Source organism: Mirounga leonina, unplaced genomic scaffold (genome assembly GCF_011800145.1).
Source record: "Mirounga leonina isolate KUSES-001 unplaced genomic scaffold, KU_Mleo_1.0 Mir_268, whole genome shotgun sequence".
In the NCBI taxonomy this organism is placed as follows: domain Eukaryota; kingdom Metazoa; phylum Chordata; class Mammalia; order Carnivora; family Phocidae; genus Mirounga; species Mirounga leonina.
In genome coordinates, this window is record NW_023270649.1 from 7751679 (window position 1) to 7766700 (window position 15022).

At 47.2% G+C, this 15022-nt stretch overlaps 1 protein-coding gene across 4 annotated transcripts; it reads left to right on the plus strand.

Moving 5' to 3' along the window:
- The first annotated feature begins 2087 nt into the window (after positions 1-2087).
- Positions 2088-13472, plus strand: LOC118026703 (cytochrome c-type heme lyase). 4 transcript variants are annotated; one of them, XM_035029691.1, is made up of 7 exons: positions 2088-2224; positions 2783-2926; positions 5240-5391; positions 7870-8018; positions 8827-8946; positions 11331-11417; positions 11968-13472. In XM_035029691.1, the coding sequence occupies exons 2-7, from the start codon at positions 2815-2817 to the stop codon at positions 12164-12166; spliced, it is 819 nt and encodes a 272-aa protein (XP_034885582.1). In that variant the 5' UTR covers positions 2088-2224; positions 2783-2814; the 3' UTR covers positions 12167-13472. The 4 variants fall into 4 exon arrangements, with proteins under 4 accessions (XP_034885582.1, XP_034885586.1, XP_034885585.1 ...); XM_035029694.1 differs by having other exon boundaries at positions 2136-2224; positions 2799-2926; XM_035029692.1 differs by having other exon boundaries at positions 2186-2252.
- The last annotated feature ends 1550 nt before the right edge of the window (positions 13473-15022 follow it).

The window sequence follows — 15022 nt, forward strand, 5'->3', positions numbered from 1 at the left end:
CACGTTGTTTGGAACATGGAAGGAAAAGTAGAAGAAACAGGTAAAGAGCAGTTAGTCTTTGCCTGGGGAGAGTGGGAATTGAGGTTGAAAGTGTCCCCCCCAGTCTCCCTACCCACCTATAGCTCTCCTTTAATGCCCTGTTTGGTAGCTTCTTCTTTATAAAGCCTCCTTGTTACTTCTTTCCTTCCTATCCACTCTCGGCACGTGACCCTTGAAACAGTCACTTCTTCCCTTTTGTCTCCAACAGTCTGCACATACATATACTGAGATGTAACAATATGGTTATCTGTTTGCTTGCCTGTCTCTCCAATTACCAGAGGTTTTGGGCCTTCTTGTGCCATACAGCCCTGTGGATTGTGGTGAAGTCTGTAAGTATCTTCTCAGAATAATATTTTTATGAACATAAAATACAAGAAATCACAAAAGAAATCAATTATATTAAAAAGAAGTTATCCACATATTTTAGAAAAACAGATTTTGATCATTAAAGATCAGGTTCCCCAGGAAATATACACCGATATAACATAGATTTTAAAATGCTGTCTTGATCCAGTTTGGTCAGTTCCCTTTTTTGAGCAGCTAGGTCCACACTCGCCAACCACCTCCCTTGCTGGGCTCTCATTCTCTGAGCCACTATCCGCTGTACACCTGCTCCAGAGCCTGCCTCACCTGTTCCTGCCCCCTGACCCCCTGGCTCACGAAGGACTCCAGCACTTCTGCATGTGGCACCCCACCATGTGATGTATAACCCCCCTCTTGGGATCTGTGAGTATAATAAACTTTTTAAAGATTTTATTTATTTATTTGAGAGAGAGAGAATGAGAGACAGAGAGCATGAGAGGGAGGAGGGTCAGAGGGAGAAGCAGACTCCCTGCCGAGCAGGGAGCCCGATGCGGGACTCGATCCCGGGACTCCAGGATCACGACCTGAGCCGAAGGCAGTCGCCCAACCAACTGAGCCACCCAGGCACCCCTAAACTTTTTATTCAATGGTAGCTGTTTCCTGATCTGATCAACTTCACCAAATCTAAATAATAATCAACAATTAAACTTAATAAAATGGCTGAGACTCCAAGCAGTGTGCATTGGAGTGCTCTCATGAACAGCAATGAGAGAGCGACGGGAGGTCTGGGCAAAGGGAGAAGTTGAACTGTGATGCAGTCACAGTGGAAGCCTCAGCCACTGACACTGGGATGGCCCTTCTGAGGTGACCTCCTTGAGGTGAGAGCCTGGGGTTTATGTCCCATTGCAGAGGCCACTTGGAGGCAGCAGCCTGTCCCCAGGGAGGGGGTGTGATTTTGCCTGAGGCAGTTCTCTTTGGCAGAGGGCAATTCCTGGAGAGAGACTCAGCCCAGGGGTGTCAGCAGCTAACAGCCCCCAGCACCCTGGAGATGGCCGGCCGGGCCCTGAAGGGCCACCTGGGCATGCTTCACAGTTCCACCAGTGATACAGAAAGGCATATGCTTCTTTGTAACACTCTTAAGTAACAGGATAAAATTATCTTAATTTCAAAGTAGTGATGAATAGTATTTTAAGACAGAAACAACCATCATTTGTGACAATTTCTGGGGTTTCTATTAGTGCCACATACTGCTGACACTACTAGGATTTGTTGCCTGCATTCCTGGTGGAAAAAATACTAAATTTCTGTTAGAGGTAAGTGAAAATACAGACCTTCAAGTCCACACACCCAGCTAAGAAGGCCTTGGGAGCCGGAACCTTGATTTGTTCATTTTGGGATCTCCAGAGTCGGCCGCAGTTCTGGACACCTGCTGATGTTTTTGAGTCATTACTATAATTAAAACTGATGAGATACAATTTAAGAGATAGGAACTTTAAAACTAACACCTGTAAAGCAACCCTTCTGCGTTTTAAAGGAGCTACAGTACAGAGCCTCGTTCTATGGAAGTCTCTGGCTCAGCCTAAACTCTCCCTGCCCGCGCCGGCATGGAGGGGCGGGGCCGGGGGAAACGGCGCTCGCACTTATAGGTCGAGGCGGGAGGGGGCGGGCCCGCTTCTTCGGGCTCGACGGAAGCCCTACCTCTTCAGCCCGCGCCCCGCCTCCTGCGCTCCCGGAAGTCCCGCCTTCGGAAAAGGAAGTAGCGGTGCGCTAGGGCGCCCGCGGTGACCGCGACGATAGCGGTGACCGAAGGAGGAGAAGGCGGCCGCGGGTTGGCGGTTAGAGGCGGGGCCGGCTCTTCGGAGCGGCTTGGGACAGGAGTCAGGTGCGGAGTAGCAGGCAGGCTGAGGCCGGTGGGTTTTGGGGTCCCGGGACTGGAGCAGGTGGGACGCGGAGGGGCCGTATGAAGACGACTTTGGCCGCGTTCCCCTCTCGGAGGTCCTTTCCTTCCCTCCTTCCTTCCTCGAATCTCTTTTCTGCGCTGTACCCTGCCCTGATTCCCAATCCTTTTCTAAGCCCGGCTGTGGGGGTTTAGTCTGGACTCCCCTCTGGGTCACCACGTTTAGGGCTCCCTGTTACCCAGACCTACACTCCCTCTCCGTGACATAGTTTCTCAAGGACCCCCTTCACCTCACCCCCAAAATCCGCACATCTTAGAAACGTGCCCCTAAAGGGTGGCGTGGTGTACATTTCACAGTAGTGTTTCCCAAAGGGGTTAATACATTAAAGCTATCCCTCGAAGTGGATATCCTGCCCTGTAGATTTACATCAGAATGACAAGGAGGAAGAACAAGGGTTGGGCATATTAAGAAGACCAAGGGAGTGGTCGGAGTCCAGGCATAGGCATTAATCTGTCTTTTTGCTTTGGCACGTTTGAGTTTAGAATTGTTTGCATTCAGCTCGGCGGTTCCAACCATGGGTTTGTCTGCATCTACCCCTGCTGTTGCTGTTCAGACCTCAGATGCTTCAGATCATCAGACAGCATCCCCGCCTTCAGGATGTCCCATTCATGAAGGGAAAATGAAAGGTAATTGACCCTTTGTCTAGAAAATAAAAACAAAAGAGAATTCTCAAAAGGATTTTGAGGAAGAGGCAGCATAACACGCTGGTGGGGCAAAGTGAGTTCTGTCCTTATGGTGCTACTTACAAGGTATGTGACTGTAGACAAGTTACTTTTCTAAGTCGCAACCTGTCATCTGAAAGATGAGGATATAATATTTCACAGAGCTATTGTGACAATTAAGATAGTGCATGAGAGCGGAGTGATGGCTCCATACATTAGCCCTTTCCCCTCAAAGTTTGCAGTTAGTGTTTCTCAACCTGGGTGGCCACCCCCGTTCCTCCTCCGGGGGCGGGGGGGGGTAACATTTGGCAATGTCTGGAAACATTTTTGTTGGTCAAAACTGAGAGGAGGTGTTGCATCCAGTGAGTAGAAGCCAGGAGTTCTGGTAAACATCCTGCAGTGCACAGTACACCTGTGCAACAAAAAATCTCCTGGCCCCAAATGTCAAGAGTTCTAAGGTTGAGAAACCTTGGTCTAGAACGGTCTTTATCTGTCAAGGCAACTTTACATCTGTTGCATTATTCATCTTTGTAAAAGTAAGTCATCGCTTATGGCCTTGCTGTTCTTTCCTTGGGTGCAGAGGTGAGAATGGATGGTCCACGTTTGCTTTAGATTGTTTATATAAAAGTATGACCTGAAAAACACTTCCTTGCATTGTACTCTTTGATTCCCTTGGTCATTCAGCAAGAATTTACTCACTGCCCAGTCTGTGCCAAGCACTGGTGGGTTTTGTTTTTTCGCTGAGAGAAGAGCAACGTATAGAACAAAAAATCCTTTACCTGATGGAGTATACATTCTCATCCTCGTAATCCTGTGTGGTAGGTTTTCTCCCTATTTTTTATTCAGGAAACTTAAAAGCCACACAGCTAATAAGTGGCAAAGCCAGCAAAAACTCTGTGACCTTGGACAAGGACAGACCCAGTGCTCTTCCAGGGTTTCTCTGTACGGGAAGAATGGAGACAGTTGGACAGAGCTGATGTGTTCCTACTCTGAGTGTCCCCAGGTAGATCATAGAGCCCTGAATATGGTTTGATTTCATTTACTGTGTATCCAGAAGAGTCGTCAGTCAGATTTGTTTGCATAAGTAAAGAATGTGGATATTTGTAGGCGACTAAAGGGGCTCCTGGTTATATGGGAAATATAACAGTATTTCCTCACACCCATCTGGGATCAGTGACCCAGGAGAGATTGGCACTCTGAATGGGAGCGGAAAGGTGGTAGAGCAAGTCTCCCTTCACCCCTCAAGTGGACAGCTGTAAAGGGTCCTAGGGAATGAGGGTCTGCGAGGAGAAACGGGGGAAAGGAAGTGAAAGGAAACTTGTCTTTGGTGTGTCAGGCATCCAGCATATTCTTGGTGTTACTGCTGCTGCCTGACACAAGGATCCCGTACTTGGGCAGCTGTCTTCCTGGGCCATGGCTCTCCCCGTGCCTGCCCCCTCTCTGCAGTGTAAGACCAGCTTCTCAATCTCCACACTCGCTTCCAGTAGCACCCTGGATTCTTGGACATCACCTGCCCCTTCTGCTGCTGCTCTTGTAGGTTCAGACCTTCCCTCTTGAGTGGCATCTGGATCCTATGTGGACTATGGAACATTTTCTTTAATATGTGCCTTTTCTTGCTAAATGCTTGCTATCAACTAATGGGGAATAGAACCCCATTAGGGGGTAGTTTTCTGTGCCTTGTTTCTGTCCTGGAGCAAAGCACAAGCAGAGGGGCATTCAGACTTTTCTCCAGGAGCCTTTTTGAAGGCTCCTCTGCTCATTTCCATCTTCTGTCTCCAGTACCTGAGAGAAGGCGTCAGTAAGCCTGGCATCCTGTGTCCTGATCAGGGCTGGGCCTTGTCTGGAATCTGAATTGAAAGTCAGGGAGACCCGGTTAAAACATGGCTGGGCCTCTGCTTAGGTTCCTCTGCGACAACTCGCTGCTGGGAACCCACGCAGGTACCTACTAGCCCATCTCTAAAACCATGGAATGCACAATATATTCTTTTGCAAATGTTGAGATTTTGTTTGCTTGTTTGTTTTTGCTGGGGGCATGACACAGTAAGGGAATGGGTACCCATTTCTCTTTCAAGGGGAAAGTAAATTTGTAGAACCTTCTCCTGGTGTATAGGATATTACAATGTTAGCTAGCCTAGCTCTTGGCAGCTTGGAACCATAGAAACCTGGCTTTGCCTTTGATGGTGATCACTGGTCAGAAATCCAGCTCTTTCGGGCCGGGATTGAGAGAGCCAGATGTCCTGCCTTTGTGGTGACACTTTTTTACTTGATTTATTTCAGGTTGTCCCGTGAGCACAGAGCCATCTAACCCAACTTGTGAGAACAAAATGAACTCTGTGCCCGCCCACCAAGATCGTGCGTATGAGTACGTGGAATGTCCTGTTACGGGCGCTGTGGCTGAGAATAAGGAGAACCTAGATCCTTCTAATCTGGTAATTCACACCCGGCCTCTCTTCCTGGAACATTTTCTGCCGAGATGCTTTCATGAACTCCCAAGACAGACTGCTGACTGCTAGGATTAATTCTCCTTTCCTTTTAAAATAAAAAAGTCTGATATTCCATAGACATTGAAAATCCTGAATGCATCACTAATTGTAGTTTCAGAGAGTGCCTGATAAAAAGGGAACACTGATCTTGAAGTGCCAGAGTAGGCTGACTGGAAAGAAGCCACACCAAAGGAATATTTCCTTTAGAGATAGTGGAAGGCGGGAAATCCCATTAGGAGTGCAGCTAGAATTGGTAAAGGTATTTCTGGTCTTGGGAAACCTCATAGGCATGATGCCTGATTAGGGCTCTGTTTTCCAGCACAGCCGGGTACCAGCCTGTGTGAGTCGCTGGTGTGGTACAGCGTCATGTGGCGGCCACCAGTGGGATGCCACTGAGAAAGCAAGGACAAGACAAGCATGGCCTCACCACATTTTGTTATAGTGTAGGAAATGGAGGTTTCCTGTTTGAAATCACATTTTAATGGAGAGACGGACAGACTCAGATCTGTACTCTGGAAGGCCAGAATAGGCTTCTTAGAAGGCCAGGGTTATCAGAAGTATTTAGAAACACTGGCTAACATTTGAAGGAACTAGAAATATTTAGTCTGGAAGCGAAGGGGTGTGTGTGGGCTGTGTGTGTGTGTGTGTATATGTGTATGTTATATAACATAACATTTATAACAGTACCATCAACTGGGTGGTTTGTAAACAGCAGACATTTCTTTCTCAAAGTTCCAGAGGCTGAGCAGTCCTACTGGAAGGTGCTGGCAGATTCAGTAAATTTGGAGGGACACAAACATTCAGCCTCAACACTCAGTAATGACCCTGCCAAGCTATAAGGAGACTGGTGTGTTGAGGAAGAAGGTGGACAAGATCAGGGCAGCACCGTTGACGTTTGAGGCCGGACAGTTCCTTGCAGTAGGGCACTGTCCTGTGCTTTGTAGGATATTAGCAGCATCCCTGGTCTTCACCTGCCAAATGCCAGGAGCACCCTCTTTTCTCAGTCACGACAACCTAATGTGTCTCCAGATATTTCTAAAAGTGCCCCCGTAAGACTACTGTTCTAGATAATCTCTAATAGCCTAGTGGGTCAGAACATGGGCCTTTTGGAACCCCACAGACCTAGACTCTTACCCATGGGATTGTTACCTGTAGCAAGAATATTAATAACAGCCAGCATTTCTTCTGGTGACCTCTGTAGCCCTCCAGGAACCCTCGTCCCCATCTTTAGAGCTGAAGCCACCGAGAACGGGCGAGCATGCAGTTTGCCCCACATCACTCAGCTAGGAAGCAGCAGGTCCCAAACTGAATCCCAGCTCCCTCTGACATGTGTCCTTCAGCCCCCTGTGGTGAGGATGCAGGTAAAATGCTCGGTGTGGTGCCTGGCATACCCGGTTCTCCCACTGCCGTCATTCTGGCCGGGGGGGCCATATCGTGACTTAGTGATAAACGTGCATCTGCTAGAAGATCCTTCATACTTGTAACACAGAAGAAGTTCTAGGCCAGGGGTTCTCAACCAGGTGTGATTTTGCCCCTGGGAGGGCATTGGTTGTCACAACTTGGGAGGAGGGGTGCTGTTGGGTAGAGAGCAGGGAGGTTGCTAAAAATCCTCCAGTGCTCAGAACAGACCCCATCACCGAAAGTCGCCCAGCCCCAAGTGGCAGCAGTGCCTAGGGTGAGGACGCTGGTCCAGGGAAGGCATTTGCACCAGTGTTGCTGCCCCTTGTGTCTGCGAGCAAGGAGTCTTGTGGTGGTGTCGCTACTCTATAATGTCTTCAGTCCGGAGACTGAAAGCATTGGCAAGATCCTAAAAGTAAAGAATATTTTTTTTAAAGATCTTATTTATTTGACAGAGACACAGCAAGAAAGGGTACACAAGCAGGGGGAGTGGGAGAAGGAGAAGCAGGCTTCCCGCGGAACAGGGAGCCCGATGCGGGGCTCGATCCCAGGACCCTGGGATCATGACCTGAGCCGAAGGCAGACGCTTAACGACTGAGCCACCCAAGTGCCCCAAGAATATTTTAAAAGAAAGTGGTGGTGTACCTATATTTTATGAGATTTTTCCTCAGAAGAGTGAACAGTCATTTTTGAAAAGCTCGTCATAGAAAGGTTTTTAGAAACGTCTACAGTCGTGATATTAGTTTTTACTTCTTAATCCTCGGGGAGAAAGAGACAGAGAATGTTAACCGCAGTGTGTATTTACCATTTGTGAGAACTTCAACAAGAAGGAAAAACTTTGGAACTCTGACTCTTCAAAAAAGCCAAATTATCTGGGAGAGCTGAACTTCAGCCGTCACTGGCATAATAGGGAACCTCTACCTTGTGTGTGATGCATTGCTTTCCAGAAAGTCATTGATTATTATTGTTTGTTTCTACTTTATGTCCTGTTTCCAACATTTAAAAAAATCCGCTTAATTTACTTAGATGCCACCACCTAATCAGATGCCAGCCCCCGATCAGCCGTTTGCACTGTCTACTGTGAGAGAGGAGTCATCCATTCCGAGAGCAGATTCGGAGAAAAAGTGGGTTTATCCTTCCGAGCAGATGTTTTGGAATGCAATGTTACGGAAAGGGTGAGTGAGCATATTACTGAGAGTATAAATTTGCTCATCAAATTCATCTAAGAATTAAATGTTAAAGAGGTTTTCATCCCCATACAGTAAGTTTGTGTAAGCTAATCAGTATATAACATTCAACTGATTTTTCAGACTTAAAAGAATTTAAATGCAAGGCCAGTATATTAGTCGGGATTCTCCAGAGAAACAGAACTAACAGGATATGTTTTTATACATAGAAAGAGATTTATTATAAGGAATTGACTCACGTGATTATGGAAGCTGAGAAGTCCCATGGTCTGCAGGCTAGAGACCCAGGAAGAACTGATGTTTTCATTCCAGTCCAAAGGCAGGAAAAAACCAGTGTCCCAGTTCAAAGGCAATCAGGCAGGAAGAGTTCCCTCTTATTTGCAGGAGGCTCATTCCTCTTGTTTTATTTAGACCTTCAACTGATCAGATGAGGCCCACCCACGTTAGAGCACTCTGTTTTACCCATTTAAATGTTATTCTCATCCAAAACACTCTCACAGACACACCCAGAATAGTGTTTGCCCAAATATCTGGCCCCCCCCACCATGGCCTAGTCAAGTTGACACATAAGGTTAACTCATCATCGCCATTAGTAGTTTTTAAAAATACTATTATGTAAAATACTTAAACAAAGTTGGGGAGTCATTAATCAGTGGTACTGACTGAAAAAGTGTCACCTTATGGTCCTTTGATACGTGTGTAAGTGGTTCTTGGTCACTAGGTGAAATGGATATGTGGATTGATTGCACAGAATCCTCAGTAAGGTTTAAGTGTTTTAGCGGACGTTCTTTCCTAGGTGGAAGTGGAAGGATGATGATATTAGTCAGAGAGACATGTATAATATCATCAGGATTCACAATCAGAACAACGAGCAAGCCTGGAAGGAGATTTTGAAGTGGGAAGCCCTTCATGCTGCGTAAGTATGTCTGAGATCATTAACAGCCATCCTTCCAGCATCTTTATTTTATCCCTGCTTTCTAGAGTTTGAACCTTTTATTCCAACAACGTGTTATCTAATACAACATTTTAGGTGGCGGGCCTGCGTCAGTGACTAGTGTGTGATAGACCGCTCCCATGCAGCTGTGTGAAATAGCAAGCATTTTGTTACGCTTATGGATTCAGTGGGTCCCAAGTGCAGAGAGGACGGAGCAGGGATGGCTCGTCTCTGCTCCCAGCGAATAGGGCCTCGGCCAGGTTCTGATCAGGGATGGCTTGACAGCCGTGGGCTGGAATTCTCTGAAGGCTGGACCATTTACTCGTCTGGTGATGCTAGCTGTCAGCCAGGACACCTCCCCACAGCCTCTCATTGTGGCTGCTATGATGGCTGGGTTCCCAGAGCTAGAATTCCAGAAAGCTCCGGGGAAGCTGCATCTCCCTTGCTGACCTGGCCTCAGCCGTCCCACAAGTCTGCTCAGGTTCAAGGGGAGGGGCCGTAGACCCCACCTCTCAGTGGGAGGGATGCCACTTTCCATTGAAGGTACAGCATGTGGGCTGGGAGATGGTACAATGCTCTCTGCCCCAAAGCTGATGAGAAAAGCGGTTCTGTTCCCTTAGCATTGAATCCCCATTAGGACTAAACATTGAGGGTTGTCTTAGCACGTGGGCCTTTTTCTCGGAGAGAATAGGTGACTGCAGTCGAGTGTGTTGGCAGTGATGGACCATCAGTCAGTTCGAGCAGTGGTCCTCATACTTGAGCTGCGTCGGCATTGCCTACGGGTTTACTAAAACAGAGTTCTGGGCCCCCACCCCCAGGGTTTCTGAATCAGTAGATCTGGGGTGAGGCCCAGACTTGGCATTTCCAGAACAACACAGATGCTACTGGTTTGAGGAGTCCACTTTGAGAAGGGTAGGGGTGGGGAATGTCAGCACAAAAAGCCAGATTATATCATCACGGGCAGATTACATTTTAAATTCATGATAGGATCGCCTGGGGTGGCTCAGTCGGTTAAACGTCTGCCTTCAGCTCAGGTCATGATCCTAGAGTTCCAGGATCAAGCCCCACATCGGGCTCCCTGCTCAGCGGGGAGTCTGCTTCTCCCTCTCCCTCTGCTCTCCCTGCAGGGAGTCTAGTCCTCCCCCTGCTTCTATGCTCCCTCGCTCCCAAATAAATAAAGTCTTAAAAAAAAATAAAAATAAGTTCATGATAAAATTAACTTCTTGGCTAAAGTCCACTGATTTTGTTAAGATGTTCTGGTTTTTGTTTTTTTTTTTTAGTATTTGGACTCTGAGGTTCATTAGTAGCACTCCCTGGGTGTCCTGGGAGGGCACCAGGCCTGGGAGGGGTCCGTGTGAGGAGGGAATGGCGCAGCAACCAGGATTCCCTTCTCGGTAACCCGAGGCCAGCAGAACTCAGCTCTCTCCCCCTCCCAGCTCGCTAGTGAGGTGAGCCGCAAGTGTCTGAACGTGTGCTGGAGTGAAAGCCACCTGCTAACTACATGTAGTGGGACGTTGGAGCAGAGAGAAGACACACAAGGAGATTCCACTTTGTTGGTTTCAGCCCCCCTTCTAGTCATTTTCCGGGGTCCCTCAAAATTAGCTCGGCCTTTTAAAGACACCTGCTACAGCCTCCAGGGGAAAGCTTGCCTGGGTTGAGTATACTTCTTTGCCAGTGACCCTCTCGAGAAGAGCTGCTAGTGAGTAGTCGATAACGCAGGAAGTAAAGTAAGGCCGAGGGGCCTCACGTAGGGCTCGGTCACACGGGGGCTTGTTCTCTCCCTCCCACGTCGTTAGGCCCAGCAAGGCTGAAGCCCCTCCTAACAGCGGCAGCAGCTAACAAAATAGGGGGCCTCCCGTATTTACTTACCTAAGGAACTGGTCCAGCACTAATTTCATTTGTTCTTAGGGATTCTTCCAGCATTTTTCTTCAAAAAGGCTTGTTCATTGGTTTCAAATGAAAGAAGAGTGGAGGATTTTCTTTTATTTGTTTAAAAAAAAAAACCCTGCTGCAGGGTGTGAAAGTCAAGTGGAATGCCCAATAGTTAACATTTCTTTTTTTTTTCCCCCTGAGAATATACCTGTATCCCCCCAGCAAGTGGAGCGTCCCCTTCCTGACTCCTGGCAAGACTGCAGTATTCGGAATGTAGTGGAGGTGGTACAGCGTCCTTGAACCGGAAATACAGAGCAATATTTTTACCAAATAGGGATATTTCTTTGAATTGTTTTGAAAGTTCTCTCACTTCATAAACGTGAAATTATGTAAAATGCATACAGAAAAATGTGTGTTGTTGAGAAACTGCAACATTACGTTTCTCAACGGAAGGAAAATATTTTCATAGGCTTTTCTTATTTGGAAATTTCTAGGGAGTGTCCTTGTGGTCCATCATTGATCCGGTTCGGAGGTAAAGCGAAAGAGTATTCACCAAGGGCAAGAATTCGTTCCTGGATGGGGTGAGTGGCAGTGCAGAAATGTAATTGTACGTTCCTCAGGTCAGGGTCCGCTTTCCCTTGGCACCCAAGCCAAGCACTCACTCAGTGCCATCTTCCAAAATGTTATCAGTATTCAGCTGGAGATTTCTCCCTCTCCCTCCAGTTTGCCTGTTGGTGGGCAGACTTTTTCGGGTTTCGTGTGTCGTTCGCTGTCTGATTATCGTAGCCCTGAGTTGAGTTGTGTTCTGTGTTTTCGGAACTGTCCTCTTCCTCCTCCCGTGGTCTCTCTGCATCTGGGCACTTAGCGTCCCCCTCTTTTCTTCCAGCCTACACCGATTCTTAGGTCGCCCTTGGAGCTCTGCGGTATCTCAGCCGACCTCCCTGGCCTGGTCTCTTTCCTGTTGACCATGTTGCCTTGCGGGCAAATGAGCCGTCGTCTGACCTGGGCTCATCACGGCTCTGCGGCACCGTCTTCAACACAGTAGACGGGTTCTTCGAGCCTCACCTCCCGGTTAGATCTTCGACCCTGAGAGCAGGCGTTTTCATGCTCGCAAACATGTTTTCGTTTCAGGTACGAGTTGCCTTTCGACAGGCACGACTGGATCATCAACCGTTGTGGGACGGAAGTCAGGTACGTCATCGACTACTACGACGGCGGGGAGGTCAACCAGGACTACCAGTTCACCATCCTGGACGTCCGGCCCGCCTTGGATTCGCTCTCGGCGGTGTGGGACAGAATGAAGGTCGCGTGGTGGCGCTGGACTTCGTAACCGCTGCTTTGTTAGAGATGGGAAAATAGAAACTATTTTTTTTCCAAGCAATACATTAAACTATTTTCCCCAAACTGAATTGCTCTCATGATGTAATGGGAATGGCAAGTGCGTGAGGACACCTTTCACGTCCCGTAGTAAGGGTGCCCTGTGCCGCGTTCTTTGGTTTTTACCTTGCGCAGTCTATAGCAGGTAGTTGGAGGTTTCCTTCCCACTTGGCCTAAGTGGGAAGCGCTCCCTTGGTTTTTCCTTCAGCTGCAGTATTGCCTATGTATTTAATCTAGAAAAGGGAACAGCGTCTGAAAAAGAATGTTTCTTGTGTGAAGAGAGCTGCTTTTCTCCTTACTATTTCTCAGGAATACTTGAGACGTAGACCTGAAAGCCCGTGTTCTGCTGAGGAGCTTTTAGCTGGCCAGATGCTTGAACTAATACTGTTTATTACAAATAAGTGGTTTTGCTTTTGAAAAAGTTACCAGCGTCTCACTGTTCCTACAAGAGCAGCGCACCCTTAAGGAAACGCAGAGCTATCCGCTGGCAACGCACTCAGCAAAATGAAGGCGCATCTTGGCTCCAGATTCTCAGTTGTGAGAATTTTTCAGGCTGGACCTTGTTCTAGAATAGCTTCAACTCCGCCACGGTTTGATGATGCACGTGCATTGGAACTATGTTTTCACTTTTTAAAAGATTCTTATTTTAATTCCCGCTATCCTGCCACGTACCTCTGCTCCCAGCAAGCACGTCTCATTGCCTGTGGCATTTTGACAGTTTATGCCACCCCTGAGTCCCGCTTCTCCTCCTGCCTGAAGCCCTCCCTCCAGCCGGCCTCACCAGAACCTTGACGGCTTGGCGCAAATCGCAGCACCAGGATGGTCCCTCTCGGAAACACGACTCTATGTTGTTGAGTGTTAGGATTCACAAGAAGAGTATTTTTCCCAGATACAGAATGTTTCATCAACTCACTGTCTCGGTGCAGATTTTTTTTTTCAGGGAGCTCAAAGTTTGCCATTGAAATTCTTTCTACCAGTGATTCATAAACTGGTGGTTCTACCTATAGCAGCATGTTACAAATGATTGTTGGGGGTTTTCTTAAAGTGTTGATAATATTCTTTTGATTTCCCTGGAGTCTGGCGTTAAGTTAGTCGAAGGAACTGGCAGTCTGGAGTGATTCATTTGATACCGATTTCTTTGTTGTGTCGGTTTTGTGTGGTGTTTTCAAAATCCAACAACTTGAAAATCTTCTACGTATCAAAATATTTGTATATTTTAAAATAAAATAAAGCTGATAGTTCCCAGGTTTGGATTTTAAGAGTCACTTCCCATGTTGCAATTATTTCTGCAGACAGAACCTTTCCAGAAGTGATGCTGTAGTCTCCCTGCTAGCGGCCGTTTTCCCCTGTTACGTTTTAAGCTACTGAGAAAAAGAATTATGGTTGGCATATTTTTTTTGGTCCTCAGTGCTACTGAGTAAGTGTAGGATAAGGCATCATTATGGGAAACAAAGTGGTGTAACTGGAAACTGAAAATGGAGCCCTAGGCAGGGGTTCCCCCTCCCCCCCGAAAAGCTGTACTAGTTCTTGAGAAAAACCACCCCTGTAGTAAACCGTCAAGCAGAGCTGAGGACAAGGTCAACGTCATTCCACCTTCCACCACTCCTGGAAAAGACAACGGCCTACTGGGTTTCAGAGCTCTTTTGGGGCTAGATCGTACTTGCTCATTCATGTCCAGGGGTCAGTACTCCCCTCCTCTGAGAGGAGGCTTCATTTAGAACTTGAAATTCATTGTGGATGTTCTCCGGGGTTTTAGGCTAAGTCTCTCTACAGTGTTAGCCCTATTCAGAATCAGAACAGACTCCTGTCCTAAGGCCAAGTATTAGTGAACAAGGTGGGTTTGGAACTGGGCTCGTATATGAAACTGGAGCATTCCTAGCAGTTCCCTGTGTCTAGGGAGCTGGGCCCTCTGCATCGTCCCGGGAAGAGGAAATGCAAAAAGGGCAGCCCTGACCAGCGAGGTACTCAGTCTTCTGAGGGACAGTCTGTAAATGAAATGGTAAGTCCAAGAATCCTAATTTAAAAACAGCCTGTGGTAGGGGGTGCAAGTTCACTTAAGAATTTTTTAATATATATTGGACGAATAGTTACCGATTTAGTTCATCCTCTACCAGAGTTACTCCTTCCTAGCTAAAGTGAAGAGATGCACACTTCATGCCTCCCCTCTACAGTGACCATGGGACTTGTACTATGGACCATTTGTGTCTTCACAGGCTTAAGGCCACGTGGGTGACAAAAGAATGCACGTCCTCCAAAAGGTACATGTGCCCCCATGTTCACTGCATTATTTGCAATAGCCAAGACATGGAAACAACCTAAGTGTCCACCAACAGATGAATGAATAAAGAAAATATAGTATAGATATGCAGTAGACTATCACTCAGCCGTAAAAAAGAAGGAAATCTTGCCATTTGTGACAACATGGATGGACCCTGAGGGCTTTATGCTAAGTGAAATAAGAGAAAGACAAATAGCGTATGATCTCACTTATATGTGGAATCTAAAAAAAAAAAAAACAGAAAAAACCGAGCTCATAAGTACAAAGAATAGATTAGTCGTTGCCAAACATGGCGGGAGTGGGGGGTGAAATTTGTGAAGGGGGTCAAGAGGTACAAGTCTCAGTTATAAAAGAAGTCATAAGGATGTCACGTAATAAATATTTGAAAGTTGGTAAAAGAGTGGATCTAAAAAGCTCTCATCAAGGGCGCCTGGGTGGCTCAGTCGGTTAAGCGACTGCCTTCGGCTCAGGCCATGATCCTGGAGTCCCGGGATCGAGTCCCACATCGGGCTCCCTGCTCGGCAGGGAGTC

Excerpts from the sequence above, each read along its gene's own strand:
- LOC118026703 (XM_035029691.1), top strand. The coding sequence starts at position 2,815 with ATGGGTTTGTCTGCATCTACCCCTGCTGTTGCTGTTCAGACCTCAGAT. Across the intron at positions 2,927-5,239 it reads TCATGAAGGGAAAATGAAAG|GTTGTCCCGTGAGCACAGAG; the intron begins GTAATTGACCCT and ends GATTTATTTCAG. Across the intron at positions 8,019-8,826 it reads AATGCAATGTTACGGAAAGG|GTGGAAGTGGAAGGATGATG; the intron begins GTGAGTGAGCAT and ends GTTCTTTCCTAG.